At 42.0% G+C, this 16997-nt stretch overlaps 1 protein-coding gene across 5 annotated transcripts; it reads right to left on the minus strand.

Moving 5' to 3' along the window:
* Positions 1-992: 992 nt before the first annotated feature.
* Positions 993-16924, minus strand: LOC111264143 (E3 ubiquitin-protein ligase Mdm2). Of its 5 annotated transcripts, XM_022839770.2 has the most exons (9): positions 16361-16924; positions 13671-13785; positions 12269-12346; positions 11921-12054; positions 10053-10108; positions 8564-8937; positions 8285-8395; positions 3238-3483; positions 993-2941 (listed from the first exon to the last, which is right to left on the minus strand). In XM_022839770.2, exons 2-9 carry the CDS (start codon positions 13776-13778, stop codon positions 2642-2644), a joined length of 1407 nt encoding a protein of 468 aa, XP_022695505.1. In that variant the 5' UTR covers positions 13779-13785; positions 16361-16924; the 3' UTR covers positions 993-2641. The 5 variants fall into 5 exon arrangements, with proteins under 5 accessions (XP_022695505.1, XP_022695504.1, XP_022695503.1 ...); XM_022839769.2 differs by lacking the exon at positions 16361-16924 and having other exon boundaries at positions 10053-10105; positions 13671-14326; XM_022839768.2 differs by lacking the exon at positions 16361-16924 and having other exon boundaries at positions 13671-14326.
* Positions 16925-16997: the final 73 nt, after the last annotated feature.

The raw sequence follows: 16997 nt of genomic DNA on the forward strand, positions 1-16997 counted from the left end.
TGTTTGAGTAAATTCATTGACAAACATTGGATGAAGTCGCACCAGCATTAAAACAGGCAGCAATACTCTTGACAGCGCCACGCGTAAATAACTCAAACCTTATCAGAATTCTTGCATATAAATATACAAAAACGAAAAAAACGCAGCACCAAGACGAAATCGACGTTTAAAACCCTCCTTTCATTTTGCTTCATTCGTCTTTCTCGCCGCTAGTATTCTGTACACGCTCTTTTTCTAATCATTCCCATGGCAGATGCTTCATTGCACCCCGTTTTATGATATATCGTACCATATCACTTCTATTGCGGACGAACGGTTTTACCGTGTGGCTCACGGAGCACATGGTTTTTCAAGATGTACTTACGACTTTGAGCAGAGGAAAGCCACGAACATCGTAAAATACTTTATTTCTTATATCTGCAGCGTCGAAGCGTATCTCGCTTCTTTTCGGTCCGCTTGTTTTTTCGCATCAATCGCCAACCCACAAAGTTTTGGAGGTTCGACGTTTGGATTACGTAAGTCAATCAATTACAATTATCTGTAGTCTGAAAAATTAATAATTTGGTCCAACGTTCATTTTAATTGGATAATGTCGTGGCCTTTAGCTGCTTCAAAACTGACTCTGTTAACTACGTGCGTCTGATCCACACCCCTACTTACGGACCACCACGTTAACTACGACGTCTCGGTGAAAATAACCATTGTAGATAGGTCCTGATATTCAGTCAGGCAGCAATGATGAACCAGTTCATTTTGTTCAAGCAGTTCGTTTACACGTTTTATGCTAAATACCAATTTCTAGTTCAACTTTATTTAGATTCGGACCAGATTTCGGCTAATTTTAACTGAATGTGAGACCTTATGAAAGTACCCGTCCTACAAGGCAACATTCGGGCCTTACCACTATTTCTTTATATATTAACATTTTATTGATTAGAAACCAATAGTAGACAAACTGCACAGTTGTACTATAAAGCAAAAAGCCATTCAAGTTACGAATTACGTTCGCTTTTATTAATCACCCATTTCCTATAATAGGTTCATCCAGTCTTTTTTAGTTTTTTTTCTACTTTTTGTGATTTATTCTTGTAAAAATAACAATTAGCTAGCTTACCGCAGTCAATTCTATTTTACGCCATGTTTGTTTCACTAATACAAAAACAATTGCTAATGATTTTCAACTTCAATTAATAGAAATTTGTTAAATTATTGCATTTTTCTACAGAATCAATTGTAAAAAATTAACCTGCTGCTGAAATGTTTTATCTAAGATTCGCGATTTCATGGGATTCTCAGCCACGCGGGTTATAGATATAGAAACTATTATTTACAGCTTCCATTATGAAATTAGCTATGTGTCAGGTCTTTCGCTGCAGAACGCTTCGCATAACTAACGATTAAAACACAAATTTTTTTAACAATAATTTGTCAGCCAGTGCCCAAAGAATCAAAAAAAGTTATTTCCGTAGCCACGTATAGAAGAACTTGATAATCTTCATCGATAGATACTCCCATGGATTAATTTGAGTTTTATTAGTATCCATTCGTTGCTAAGTAGTTACTGCCATATTCACGATAGACTGGTTCTTACCGATAACAGTGTGTTATCCCAAGTAAATAGAATAAAGGGTTACACAACTATGTAACTGTTCGCTTTAACACGTTCACACACGCAAATTGTAGCATTTTTTTACGCTTGAAATAGTCGATTTTCTTTGTTTTCTTCGAACGATGCATAAGCTGTATTCCACATAAATTTTAATGATCGTATACCAATTTATTTGTTTGATTTTCCTTAAACTATAAGAAAAAATGTTCAAGGAACTTGGATGCCCAGTCCCATTTGAAAACGCGTCTAGTCTCCACGTGAACGGTTATTCGAACTCGAAAGGACTCAGCCACCGATTTGCCCTGGATTACCTGTTTTTGTGTCCACGCATCGGAAATCTGACTAGCGGTTTATATTATGAAGGGTTTCTCCTTCCGTTTAGATTAAAGAAGGTAAAAACAGAACGTCAGTTGTATAATGTTAATTATATATATATATATATATATATAAGATTTAAATATATAGATATATCCATCTGTTGTGCATTAATCACCGTTTGACAGGTGGCATGGCTTTCTGACATGACGCCAATTGTGCCTTTTCTGATCGTTTCTGTACCCTATATTATTATATTTTTCCTAATAGTCTTTTTCCCTTCTACATGTAATATGTATTAAGCCTGCAAGTACGCTAAGTTACGCCTAGATATGTTTCTTGCTGGAAAAGAACTCCATCCGGGTGGCATGATATCTGAACGGAACTACTTAATCGATAAGTCACAAACTTAAAACTTAAGTAAGCTAGAACTACCAAATCTAAATTTAAAAAAAAAAAGCAGTTTTTAAACCAAACAAAGACGTGCCGAATATCCGAATTTTGTAGGTGTTTACGTCACCATCTTACAACCGATTCCTTCAGTCGCAAGTGACAAATCGTCAAAAAAACTGTTTTCTTCCGCGTTGTTCTTCTCACGCTCGATTTTTGTTTTCTCATTTTATTCACATTTCGGTTTCCGCTACATGCGAAATTTCTGTTAGTATTTGAAATTGCCCGTTTAAGTCGAACCAAAAAAGTAATAAATATACAGTTTATCTACACGTAAAGGCGTACGACGCGCTCGACGATACGACGACATTGGGGGCATTTAAGGCCCTTTTCCTGCACTTTACGTGAGCACTTATAGCACGCAACGATATGGGCTGAACGACCATGACAAAAAGCCGTGTTTCGCGAACGCGATTCGCAGATGATGCACGTCCCTAGAGCGTCCAAGACACCAATCGGCGAAGTCGTTGGAGTTGTGTCTGTTGACACTGACGATTCGCATACAGAGACCGTCGAACATTGGCCCTGCGACGCCGAGTTCACGTCTTCAGAGGAGCCGTCCAGTGGCTAAAAAGAAAAATGAAATAGCTATAAATACCTGAGATGCGAACCGAATGTTTTTAATTGTCGTTATTACTGAACTATACTGTCAATGCCCCTCTCAAATGTAAGAGTGTACATGCATACACATTCTCTCCATTAGACGTGTCGTAACAATTTGCCTGTGTCCTAGAGTTTTATTACGAAATGCCTATTCGAGTTGTTGCAACTCGTAAGAACTGTGAAACAACTTGGACAGTAAAAAGTAACAACATTGCTAGTTCCGGTATGGATCTAAAAAATGTTAGGATCCTTTTACTGACCAACGAGGCAGTCTCCGAATAGTTGGTCAGTTGTCCTAGATCGATACGACGTCTCTTGGTGTTCAAAGCGCTTTCATCGGTTTGAGCACTGTGCCGTTTGGCCCGTTTGCGACGCTGAACACTCGGCGGCACCCTGCGTTCATCCTCTTTGCGCCAGCCGAACTGTGCTGTCCAGCAACTGTGGCAAAAGCCTTTGCTGCTCTTCGCCTCATCACTCTGACACTTGCAAAACCACGGATTCTCCACCTGCGTACCATTGTTGGCCAAACGACAGAAAGACAGAACGAAAACCACTCATGACAATTACTCGCTTCTGTACAAAGTTATTAACGCGGTGGAAATGTTTCGATTGGAAATGCGTTTGAGAAGAAGAAAATGAGACTAAATAGAAATAAAAGGTTATGAGGGCTATCTTTATGGGGATGCGTCTAAAAAGTTCTGCAAGTTGCATATTTGAGTCATTCGCATTCGATTACTTAATTTGGGAAACATTCATACTTAAACGTTTGGTTTATTGATTGTTTATAACACAAGCAGTACTTCGACCGCAACAGCAGTCACCCTGTGTAACACACGCGTACTGGAACTTGTTCTCTGCCCTTAAGTTCTACGGTCGCTCGTCTGTTATCCCTGCCTCTACACTTGTTCAGTTACTGCGCACTGATTTCTCTGCTTAACATACCGATGGGGGGTAATTAACACTTCTAAAGCCAAACTTAAGACACAACAGTATGTCGTAAATTTTCAGCTAATTTAGTAGTAATGTCTACTCACAAATCACATGAGAACTCACAAATCAAGCTATTATTGACCACATACAATTCACATAATACTATGAACCTATATTTCACGTCGCTCTTTGCTTGAATAACAGAAAGTTCATAATCTTCGTCCCGGTTGCAAGTAAAACTGCAAATCAATCGGGACATGTTCTTCTTTCTCAGTGAACTCCAGGGAGCCGGTAGATGACACTTCATACAGTATGTTCGTAGACGTAATAATTGGGTAGCTTGTACAACACTTTCTAAACATAAGCTGGGTGCAATAGGATTTTTTGAGGCTTTGTTCGTAGCGCAGTTTTGGTTAAGAGAAATACGGAAGAGGCATTTGAAACGAGTTATCTCACGAGTACCAATACTAAACCGCAGTTGACAACATGTACTGGTATGTTTGCCACTGCTGGTTCACGTTGATATGCTTAAATCTTGCTTGACCTAAACGTTGAACCCGAAAATACTTTTTAACCCGGTTCTCTTTCAACCGTTGCATGTCTTTTATTGCATATGCACTTCAATTGTTACGGAAAGCAAGGACACAAGTATGGTATGTTGCTTTTGATATAAGACTCGAGAGCACAAAATCAGTCGTGCAAAAAAACGGCGAAGTACAAAGGTACTCGAAAGAGTACTTTTTCGAAAGTGCACTTCAACCATTCGTCATTAACAAATTGCCACAACCTTCTCAATGACTGTCGGCTCTAGCCTAGTATGTGCTAAACACCAGGGACGATCCGAAGCCTTATTGTTGCTTCAAGAAGCCACTTGCGGACATGATATCTTCAAGTAAACTGGAGAAAGCAGGATGAAGAGCGCGCACATTTTTCTGGTACAGGAAGAAGAAAGTTTTCTGCTAGACCCTCCGCCAGTCCTACAGTTCTTGTAGCCATAAAAGGCCACTAGAAAAGGAGGACGACTTCGCTGGGTCCGTCTTCTAGAAGAATAGGTATTTCGCGTTTGCATTCTGACCCTTTGCTGCATCCAGCATTTGCATAGTTCGCTGTTCTTGCACCTTGCTTGCAGTCTCAGTAGAGACTTAGAGCTAGTCAAGTCACAACCGGCTCACGCTTCGGTCCCTGCACAGCCGAGAGTCTTCCGACGAGATAGTGTTGCACTTCAGCGGAAAGTGTCCCGCCACACTTCTCGCGTGGAATCCCTCGTACCATCAGGGCCCTTTCCGAACGAAGCCGTGCGTGTTACTTGACTGTGACATTTACGCCACGGCGTTCACTGTACCACGCTTCAGACAAAGGTCTAGACGCACTTTGTTTGAAGCTTGTCGTCATTTCAGGATAGGTTAACGTCTGTTGCAACCCACTTGCAAGAAGACGGACCTGATTGTGATGCATCGTAGACGTACGGCCGCTGTTCTCAGGCGAGGCGGCCTTAAGGTTTTGATAAACATGTTGATCGTATTTACAGGCCCTATGCGCCAAACGCCGTCATTGCAAGGCCCGCAATCTCCGCATCTTGTCCTCGTCGACTAGCAAACGTTTTGCATCATCACCATCAACATATGTTCGCTTCTTACCCGCCGTACCCGTCAACCAACGCCAACGTACCCAGACCGCAAGGGCGAGCTCGGCGCGACCAGGGTTGCCTTGGCGTTCGCATCAGGATAACGGAAATGTCTAGACGCCTTCGCCTCAATATTACTGAGGTTTACCTTTCCCTTTGTAGGGCTCCCTGTCGAGCTCTATTCTCTCTCTGTTGTTCGGTGTGAGATGAGATGGTACAGACCGTGCGGTTGAAGTTCTGGTTGTCACGCGGCCATTTCCCAGGTCGGCGAGATTTCCGTGTCGCGTGGGACGTTCGGATTATCGATCACCAAGATGGGAGGGGACCGCTTCGATTTTGCGCTTGTCCAAGATGGGAGGGGACCGCTTCGGTCTTGCGCTTGTGTTGAGTCAGTAGTTGGTAGAGCCAGTAGAAAAGATGGTCAGTCAGCGGCGGACCCGAACTACGCATCGGGTAGCCCGATTGGCTCAGCCGCTGCACAGAAGCTGCTAGGTTACTCAATGTTCGAGTCATGTCACGAAGTATATAACATGTCACTATTGTTCTAAGCTGTCAAGTACGATCTACGAGCATGTTTTTTAGGTACTTCAAGCATACCTGAGCGGATCAAAGCGTCAAAACGCCGTATGGTATATAAAAGTTTAGCCGATACTGTCGCTATATAAATCTAGAGACTGAATTCAGTTCAGCTTTATTGAGATTTCAGTGACTATGTTTTCACAGCTGTAGCTTGGCTTCTAGGGCAAATGACAGTAATTAATAATATAAGACATTATATAGACAATGCAGAGTTAATCAGAGTTCATTCGCACAGGTGCTCGATAGTTCTAGTAGAGAAAATGTAAGGCAGAAAGCTCAATGCGCCACTTACAATTTCAACAACGGATTATAAATTTGGCTTTCAGAAATTTTCTGATTAATAAACTAATATATCTACCTTTAACAGTCATACTGTAAATTAAAATCTTAATACTACAATCATAGCATGAACAATGTTGAGATTATCTATTAGGACTCCTATAAATGTTGCCACATGTGTATACTAGTACTTGAGGAGACCGTTTATGCGCCTGGTCAAAACATTGTCAGACATGCATTTTAATACAGCTAAGCATTGAATATATGTATGTAGATATTGGATTGTCCGGAGCGAAATGGAAAATCTTAAAGAGTTACTCCTCTATACACTAGAACCACTAGCATGAGAAATAAGTACAAATTTCAATTCCGCAGCTATCTTAATATCTAATTCTAAAAACTAATAATATTAAGTCCTTAATATCATTTGGTGCTGAAAATCAACGCAATGGATTGGCCAAAACACTCGGAAATGTGGAACTCAGTTCCTTACTAGTGCAATCACATTAAAAGTTTAGGAACACGGGGAAGGTGACTACACATCTGGACCTCGAACGAGATCAGTGTGACAAGGCGAACTTATCGTCTACAGTGATACCGTGCTCCAGGCGAGTCCTATACAACACTTCTAGTTACGTAAACTGCCTAAAGTGCGCCACACGTTCTTCCATCGGATCTGAACCTAGTTCTTGAGTTCTTCTTTGCTTTAAGTACTTTTTAACGAAAATCCCATAACAGTACATGCTCCGAAAAAATTTGTATCGAAGTACCAGGAAGCATATTGTTCATGCTAAATGTTGTTTAGACGTTCCTATAATCACAGTCACTAGTCTTTCGTGTGGATCCTATAATGTAGTCACCGTTGTTGTCGTTTCCATCCGTCCTGTGGATAATTGCATCAGGAACGAGCTATTCTTCTGCAAAAGGCATTTCATCTTTCTACTGACCTTTAACGGGTTCCACCGACGTTCTTTTCTCAGAATTAGACTTCATCACTTAAGTTCATTTTTGGCACTAAACGATAGCTATTTATTTTTCTTGTTTTCACTTATAGTCGTACATAACAACAACATTATTAGCAAATTTCACGGCGTTTCAAAGATTATTCTGATTTTTCGAATAGCTCCGGACAATCTATATATATATATATATATATATATATATATGAATGCGCTCCCCGCACGGGTCTGTAACTGTTCATATACTTAGGAGATATGAACCATAAGTGTTGCGTCATTCTCCTCATATGTGGCGTATATCATTGTCAACCGGTTCGCTAGCATCCTAAAATGATAAATAGTATACAGCAGGTTGGGCACGTAATAGGCCACGATATAATGCTAATGAAGCTGTGCACATTAGGAGAAAACGATCATCTTTGGGATGGTAGCACTCCCACCACAACACTTATTAACAACAATTCAGCTCCGCTGTACATCCCTTTATATATACATGTCGGAAAGCTACCGAATGAAGCGAATCCCAGAGATGCTCGTTTGCTACTGGTTTGCACAGCTCCACTAGCATTATACCGCGATTTGTTACGTGTTGTTTTTCGTTTTAGGCTGCTTGCAAACTGACTAAGAAGGATCTACGTCACATATAACGGTCACATTTCAAATCTCCTAGGTATATAAACAGTAGCAACTGCGTGCAAAAGGCACAGTCATTTGATACACTCCAACAATTTTTGGCCACTATTTACATATCATAACTATGTATTCCTTCTATAGTAATTACTAGGTGGTCAAAAGTTGTCACGAACGTTCTAGCAGGTATCGCTAGGCACCACGTAAGTTCCTTAACCATAGTAAAAGCGATTACGTAAAAAGTGGCCTTTCGAGTCGTCGTCTCCACTGTCGCGATTTTCCTCTACCGTGTGCGTTACCACATACCGTGTGCTCCGTATTGGCAGTGTTGCTAACATCGGCGTCCGAGCTATCGGCGAAGAACCCGTGATCTTCGTACCCGACGCTCTCCACCGTGACCTTCTCCTCAACAATATGCTAAAAAGAAGAAATGGGAAAGAAGTTCCTATAAAATACTAGAGGTCACTGTGCTACTGCTGCCGGATGCTACTGCAGCAGATCATGGCTACTATTACGCAGACGACTATTAGTGATGCCTGAAGTCGATAACACAAAGTGCGATACACCGTATACATAGAAACTTACTATTTCGAGATCAGAGTCACTTGAGAAAGATTCGAGATCATCATCTGAGCCGCCGTCACTAAGCGGTTCAAATTCGTTATACTCAGAAAGTATCGATACAACGCTTGCTGCCGTACGATCTTCGGGATCATCAAGTTCGTCCAGATCGGACAACGAATCAGATGAGGATAGCGAGCCAACGATCCTCTTGCCACTATCTTGGAATTCTTCGAAGAGCGACAGGCCACTCCCACTGCCTTGTTCACTAAAGGCGATTTCCACGTCCAGTTCTTCAACGCTTTCTGACTCCTCTTCAGATGAACTAGCCTTGTGGTCATCGTTGACCCCATCCAGTACCTTTACGTCCGTCGACGCTTTAATACACGCAGGCGATCCTATAAGGTTACCATTACATGCCATCGTACAGGTCAGACGAGGATAAACAAGCAAGTTTGGCTCTAGCACATTATATAGCCCTGAACCTGTCGCTGTTTCCAACTATAGACGGCCTTCGCCAGAACGCAATAAGCCTTCTAATCATTGATGGCCATTATCAATGAGTAGAATAGGTATAGAGGAAGAGTTGACAGTGCGGACAAGTAAAAGTGCTAAATAAAGGCCCCGTGCAATGTTTACATATAACCGGGCCCTCCACGCTCTCCAAAGGACCGCCGTGCAACGGACATGCAAGGTCCGCGGCCACTTCTGTCGAGCCTTTCTCAAGTTCCAGCTGTATGTACCCACCCACCCCTGGTGCAGAATGCATCACATGACATCACAGTGGTGACAGAGTGATTGAACACCTCGCCGGCTAGGGGTGGAAGCAACGGCAGGCGTCAAAAGGAAATGCGGGGCCCGAGACGACGTGCAATGCCCCGTGGCCTTTAGGAAGGTAAGATATTGAGGTCTGGATGGTACTCGAAGCCACTGCTTAGGAACATTTTCTGTAAGAGTTTCAGGGCATGTGAAACCTTCAGACAGTTATCTTTCAGCAGCTAGCCCTAATAGAAAGGCGTTTAAATAAATCCGACGTCGTTCATCCAGGTTCTCTTATCTACGCCTACCGCATTCCTCAAAAGGTTAAGAGACAATGAACGGGGACGCATAGCTAAGTGGAAAAGAGCCGAGCAATTCCTCCCAGCTTTAGTTGCTTTTAAGGCACGGAGGCGTACGGCGCCTAAATGCCTTAAAATTGTCCCAGTGACTGCCTCTATAAAACCACGCGTCCTCCCTAACCTCGTAATAGGGCGGGGGTGAGAGAGCCTTGCATCTCCATGAAATCGTTCGAATGTCAAACAACTTATTCACGCATGGCTGCAATCACCACCGGTTATAATGGTCAGGGTTCTCCGCTTTCTAAGTTGCTTCGAGTGAGCAGTCATTCTCCTTGTCAAGACTAGGAAATCGACCAACACATCGGTTGCTGTTAGAAGCGAATCTTTTACGGACTAAGCTTAGTATAGCTTTTTTATATATTAGTTGGCCGTTTTTGACCAGAGCGAACCCTTACCAACATCGTGTCGTTTTTGAGTGAACACAGGAGATATGTGCTTCCTGATTAGGCTTCTGTGAGAATGTCGTTGTAGTCGATTCGTTGATCCGAAGTCGCGCGCGTGCGATCCCACAGGACCACAGATAAGCGACACAAGAACGCATTGAGGGAACATATCAATGGCAGAGATGCAATGCGTAGCCAGATTTCATGTTGATGGTCAGATCATATTGAGAGGGGTAGATTGAAAAAGTTGGTAACAGAGAGAGAGAGGAAACCACAAATGGAGAGAAATTGTCCATTAATTATTAACCTAGACTTGTATACAGGCTGCAACGACTTGACTAATCTGAACCTATTGCAGGCACTGCAAAACTGTAAAATTATGATTACTGGTAAACGGAGCTACAGATCAAGACAAGCAAAGAAGTGATCCTCATTGAAAACAAACAGGTAATAATATAGCAACGCGAAAAATGATAATTAAAAAAAGAAAACCACGATTACAAAAAGCAAAAACAACTTTGAAATCATTCATTCACCAACCGGACAGTCACTCGTTCAGTCAAACGGCTCGTCACTACCTATGGTAAAAAACCTAACAATTAGTGGATAAGTTCAAAGGCTTCGCGTTTTGTGCCCGACACAAGTTTCGTTACCTGTATATCATCACAAAGTTGTTCTCAGCTGGACCTCTTGCCTCATTGCCAATGGCTCAGCTTGGTCGTCACATAATCATAGATAAGTGTTAGCCAATCAAGAAGTCAATAAGGCCGCCCGCAGTTCGTAACTCGACATCACGGTTTCAATTTTGTATTACGTTAGTGAACAGATGCGGTCGGCAGATTGACTCGCATTTTTTTCAACTGACCGTGTTCAGTAACACTGCGGTAGGCATTAGTGACCACTTGATTAGCTCACATTTGGGTATGATTTGAACGCTAAACGGGGACATCACGCCATCAGTTGATAAACGTGTATGTTCCGCTTATCTTCAAGCGCTTTCATACAATTTTCTCTTCAATCTTCGGTCGCATGAAAAAGCCATGAACCCCGGTTTTGAGGCATGCAGGCCCTATAGAAATGGACCTCACGTCAGTCTCGATGAAATCCATTGGTCTCACCCGAATCTAAGGTTCGCACTGCCGAAGTAAAAGATATGCTGTTAGCCATACTTGAGAGCTAGAGCATCAAAATAATCGTAAGGGGTGACAACAACTTGCACATGAACTGGATGCTAATTATACCTAGTCACGTACGAAACGATACATGTGAGAGAAATATAGAAGTTCATAATGAAAAGCTAAAGAGGCTTTGATAGTTGGCTATCATTAACTAAACGGTGTAGATTTACTTCAATCTCCCTGAGCCATCAGGGATCCTATTAGCTCTTCTTTTTATGATAAGCTATGCATCTACAGCAAAATATATACACTTCCATATTCGTACTGTAACATAAGAGTTCTTCTGTGGACCAGCATTGAGGTCACTGTTTTGCACCAACCACAGTAACAGTCAAAACATGTTCTACTGCTGAGATTTCTACAATCACTTTTTAGGTACTTTTTTGCCGACACATAACAACGAACATGATGACGGCGCAGAGAGGAGCGACGTGTAAGTCACGAAGCTCCATTTTGGCACGTTGTCGAAACGGTGCGACATCAAAGTGTCAACCACCTGCAACGTTCTCTCCTTACTACCCGCCCCAATATTCCTATATGCTATATTTTACAAACCAAAACAGATTCAGACAAGCATTCATTCATGCACCTAAATATAGATAGCAATGGTTAGGGAAAACTGCGCTTACAGTAGATCTAGAGGACTAGTAGTTACTTTGCAAAATTATCGAACCATATAAGCCAGATGGTCGAAATACATACACAGCCTCTCGATTGGTAAATGACGTCCTTTTGAATAATACACCCAGAGGATCACCGGAGCAAATTATTACGTCTGGACGAGACACGTGGAAGAGTCCATGTGAGACGATGTATTGCTTGAGAGAATGCACAATCTAAAAGAGAATTTTAATCAGTTAAAATAAACACTAGGTTTAGTTTGTTTCTACAGAGACAACTCACTCATAAAACATTTATCAAATTAGTGTTTTATAACCCTAGATATAAAACTTTCATGAATTTACAATTGACCAAATTTACCATAATTGTCAAGGGTTAGTCAGTTTGTACTAAACAAATAGAATAAGTATAAATGTATATTAGACTTACAGTTTCAAACGTAACGGGTTCATTTCCGAGTCCATAAGATTCCAATAAACGTAAAAATGCTTTATCCAATAAATACATCTGAAAAGGTCTCAACGGAACAAATGCTGCTCAGCTAATTTACAATCATGCATCATCCATTATATATATATATATATATACATCTATAAGAAAAAATACTACAAGTTAAGATTAGTATCGGAGCACAATAGACCTTAGTCCCATATATTATTGATGCTCACTTTTAGTTCTACTGTGAACTATAGAATAAGTTACGAACGACCACCGGATTCCTTTTGGTACTTCATTAGATACAGAATCGTATATTAGGTATTTAAACGTATCGGTTGTACCTGTTGCTCCAACACTTGGTCGCCAAGTTTGAGATTCGTAAGCTGCGCGTCGCATGAATCAACGAATTAGCACACGCAACTGACCCTTCTAGGAAATTGTGTGGTAAAAGCAACTTAGCGATAATGAGCATGCTATCTAACGGAAGGAAATAGAGTAGGAATATCCATTTCGAAACGTCGAGTGGTCGGTACCTGTTTCTGCCAAAGACCAAAGCACATTACTTGGCAGACGTGGCGAAAAATACACGTTGCTATTCTATTCTGCGACCGCTCTAGCTGACGCGACTGCGAATCACACTTCAAACGCTCTCGACGAAAACGAGCCTAAGAAGCACATGCATATTAACTCAAGCCAATCCAATCTGCCTACATGTCATGTAAATTTGCAGAAACATGCATGACAAAACCGGCTTACGCAAGATTTATATTTAGCCATGGCTTAGGAGTGATAGACAGACACATTGGGGAAAAACACCGCTAACACACACTTCGATGCTTCTCGTGCTGGTGCTGATGCCACCCAATAATATCGCGGTTGTGCTTAGTTCTAATATTTGCCTTATGAAATTGCTGATAATATGATTCATAATAAGCGGGTTCGAAATAGCATATTGTCAAAACGCACGCTCTGCTCATTCCCAGATAAAACTGACCGGAATCAGCTCAGCAGATGCCGATGGATTAGATGTTTTGCTCTTTGTATGACCTATATAAAATCTTTTCCGAGAAACACTACCGCTCACTCCATCTATTCATCTATTGATATTTGAAAATAACAAATCAGTATAATGTATGTAACACAACTGAGTCTATAAGCAAATTAGTATTTACTCATAAATAGAAAAATCAGTCTGCTGATGTAGAGAACTTCATGACAACTATGTCGGTATAAAAAAGTTTAAATTACTGCCATATTACTTTATGGACCCTGTCTACACTTGATGCCTTTGCATCGAACAGGGTCAGGCAACCAGCTGCCACGTATTTAAGGTAACGAATCACACAAATCAACAAACATGCAAGAAAAAGACGAAAAACAATAACATACTCACATTTACAGTATCGACCGCTGGCGAGGCGGCACTCAGTGGCTGTTGGGGCTTTGGAGCACTCATTGCCAGGCCCGCCTGGCTTGCCCTCGAAACCACTGCCTCGGTCATGCTGTTGCTGCAACGTCGCACAGAAAGCATTTTGTTGTCACAATAGGGTGTCACTGTACGATCAGACCAACGCTAGCGCTGCTGCAAATCAGTTCAAAAGTATTCTAACAACGACGGCGGCGACAACAATAATCACCGCCACGCCTTGAAAGGGCCGTTGCTTATCGCCTCAACACTTCATCATTTTCCGAAACGGTATTGTTGTATTGCAGTGGTCTGTTACAGCCACTAAGTGTACATTGCATATACGTGATGTATACACGATCCGCTACCAGGCGGCAGCAAGTTCACTTGATATGTAGACGATGGGTTGAGTAGGCCGGCAAACCCTCGTCAATCTATCGTTGAATATACATGTCTCAGCAATAACTAAACAGGATAACTATCGAATTTTGTTGCCTTCGCTTTACAATGGCACGGACATGCACTGATATTGACACAGGCCGCACAGTAAAGATGCTGAGATAGATGACCGCGGCAATGGCGAGGCTGTTGGTGATTGCAGACTGCGGCATTGGACGAGGTCCGCGGTCCATGGGATGGGAGCTTAAAAAGATCATTGCACAGAAGAGCGCTCACCAGCACACGCGGCCCATACGACTACTCTGCCCGGACATGTAGCGGGCTTCAGAGGAGATGCGGCGACTAGAAGCAAGCCGGTCTAGCTACCATAATTCTGCTAGCAACAGCTGTAATAAAAATTGTCTTGTGTAAGGCTTTGGTTAGCTACACGCAACTGAAAAGCTTGCAACGTAAATATACAGTAACAGGGAGAAAAATCAACTGAGGAATAAACCATCGATCTTGCAGTCTCATCATCCTTTACAGGTTGTTCTGCTTTGGTAGATATTATTAACGCTCAGTCATAATGCAATCTTTTGGCTTCGTTTGGACAAGTAATTATGATGCAGTGGAAGCCTTCAGCGAGCTTCGCTGTTGTAGTAGTAGTACCGATACTCGTACGTTGTACGTGTTTAGTCCAACAGCTACACTAGGTGATTATCTGGCACGCAACAAACAATCTAGTTAGTGGTTATGCTAGAGAAAAAAAAAGTATATATATATACTTCTAGGCTTTAATAATATTTCTAATATTTAGCTTATAATCTTCATTTGGATAAGAGCTACGAAAATATTCTACGTCTTGATAGCGATTATACATTGAATGTTCGCGCAGTTTTGGAGCCTGAAAATGTCAGCTTTGAACAAAATGAATGTTTATCGTTCGTAGGATCAGCTTCGGCCAAGCCAAAGATTTTCCATCAAGAAATCACCTAAACTCCTCTAGAAGTAAAAACCTTTTCTAAGGTGCTGTAAACGAATAACACCACTTTTTCCTGACAATTTTTTTCTTTACTGTTCTCTCTAGTTAACGCCAGCAGAGATATGAGTTCAACTGTACACTCCTAACTACCCATTGCCATCTTCAGTTTATTCACCTATTGTCGATGCATATTTAAAATAACATATCTCGCATTCGGAGTAATGTTTCGCTCTATGTTTATCCATAGTATTCTCGGTTAACAGCATCAGCCTCTACGGACTTCTCTGACGGTTAGTAGCAGTATCGAGAAGAACTGACGCAGTCGAAAGAACGGCCAGACAGACAAGAAGCCTGGGAATTTGCGTTACTATCTCTAAAAAATCTTCGCTAGACTAGTATTCGTCAACTAGCGATGCCGTAGTTCCCTTTCTCGCCCCAGGAGAACGGGTGCAGGCAGGCAGACGAACGGCCACTGATAGCGTTCCGAGGGACGTCAGCATGGCCGGAGACAAGCACCGGCAAGCCAGCTCCGTCTGCCGTGCAGCAAGGCTAGCGTCGCTACTCGCCATTTGTTTCACGAACAAATTAGCGTTAGTATGTTCATTGGCCGACTTGGTAACTGGTTCAGGCTGCAAACTCGTAACGAGTCATGCTTCTGTCCTGGACAAAAGCAGGCTCGTTTGGAATAGAGGTGGTGGCACGTCATTGTTGGTTGGAAATGGGGCATCCACAATCGATGACCATTGTTTTGTTGTCGCCATGACTGGTCCAGCCGTTGCTATTTGCCAATGCGCAATAATAATGGTGGTATCACAAGCTAATTTTTGCCCGCACTTTCAAGCGGTGCAAAAGCATGATTTTTTTTGGCTCACCGGATACCTTCTAATTATCGAAGCCACCTAAGACTGGATGATTTACGATATTAGTAGGACTAAACAAACTATATCGATTTTTTTTAGTACGGCGAGTTTAAGGTTTCAATAAATAACAAGCTGAGCATGTGGAGCAGCAACTCAAATTTTAGGTATATAATTCAAGGGCGTAGTACGCCACAGAACACCACAATGGCCTCATAAAAAAGCTATACTTTATTCACAGAAAAGCACAGTGTGTATAAGTGTTAATTACCCCATGAAGTATATTAAAGTAGGTTTAGACTTATAAGAATTTTAGATTTTTTTTTGGTATGCTTCCGATGGTTTTGTCTTTACAGGAAAGTAATTTTTCAGCTAAAGCTCAGCAACAGGTTGTTTGCCTACCGTAACAAAGGATCTGTTATCAAACGTAGTGCGAATTCTTTGACGCAATGTATACTTACTTTGCTGTAGTCCACACAGGGGCTAAATTGCTGAAGCTCAGAAGGCCTATTCGATCGATTTGCCGAGTTCGCCTTTTTTCTACTATCAACAACTGATGATAAGGACGTACTACTCGACTCCGCTGTACCCCTTTCTAAGCACTAATGAAGCATTACGAACTGTCCAAATGGTCGGGCTGGGGATAAAGCACTGAGACCTGTCCTTGAAGCGTACGATCTTCTTATGGAGAAGCTAGAGCCCAGGAACCTCACTTTGCATTTGTGCACTCTTAGAGGCGCCGTTGGGATTTTCCAGCGCACAATACACGCACAGCAACAGAAATGGCACCACAGGCTTCCATTTTGATGGGCAAGAATGAGCAACGTCGTGACAGAGTCGAAAGCGTGATGGGTGAAAGCATGAACGAGACAGAAACGCCGTAAACGCGCCAATCTCGTACACTAATATCTAGAATTACTGTTGTATCAACAACAAACTCAAGACATTGTGGGGTAGCAACTTGCGTCCAATGTAGGGTCCTTATGGGTGCGCTACTTGTTTGGAAATGAAGGTCCGTTGTTGACGTTCATCTGATGATTCTGTCTGGCAAAGAAACGCGCCACTGTTTGAATCGTGGCAAAACTGATCTCCTCTGTT

The sequence above is a fragment of the Varroa jacobsoni genome, unplaced genomic scaffold, assembly GCF_002532875.2.
Source record: "Varroa jacobsoni isolate VJ856 unplaced genomic scaffold, vjacob_1.0 scaffold_823, whole genome shotgun sequence".
Lineage (NCBI taxonomy): Eukaryota > Metazoa > Arthropoda > Arachnida > Mesostigmata > Varroidae > Varroa > Varroa jacobsoni.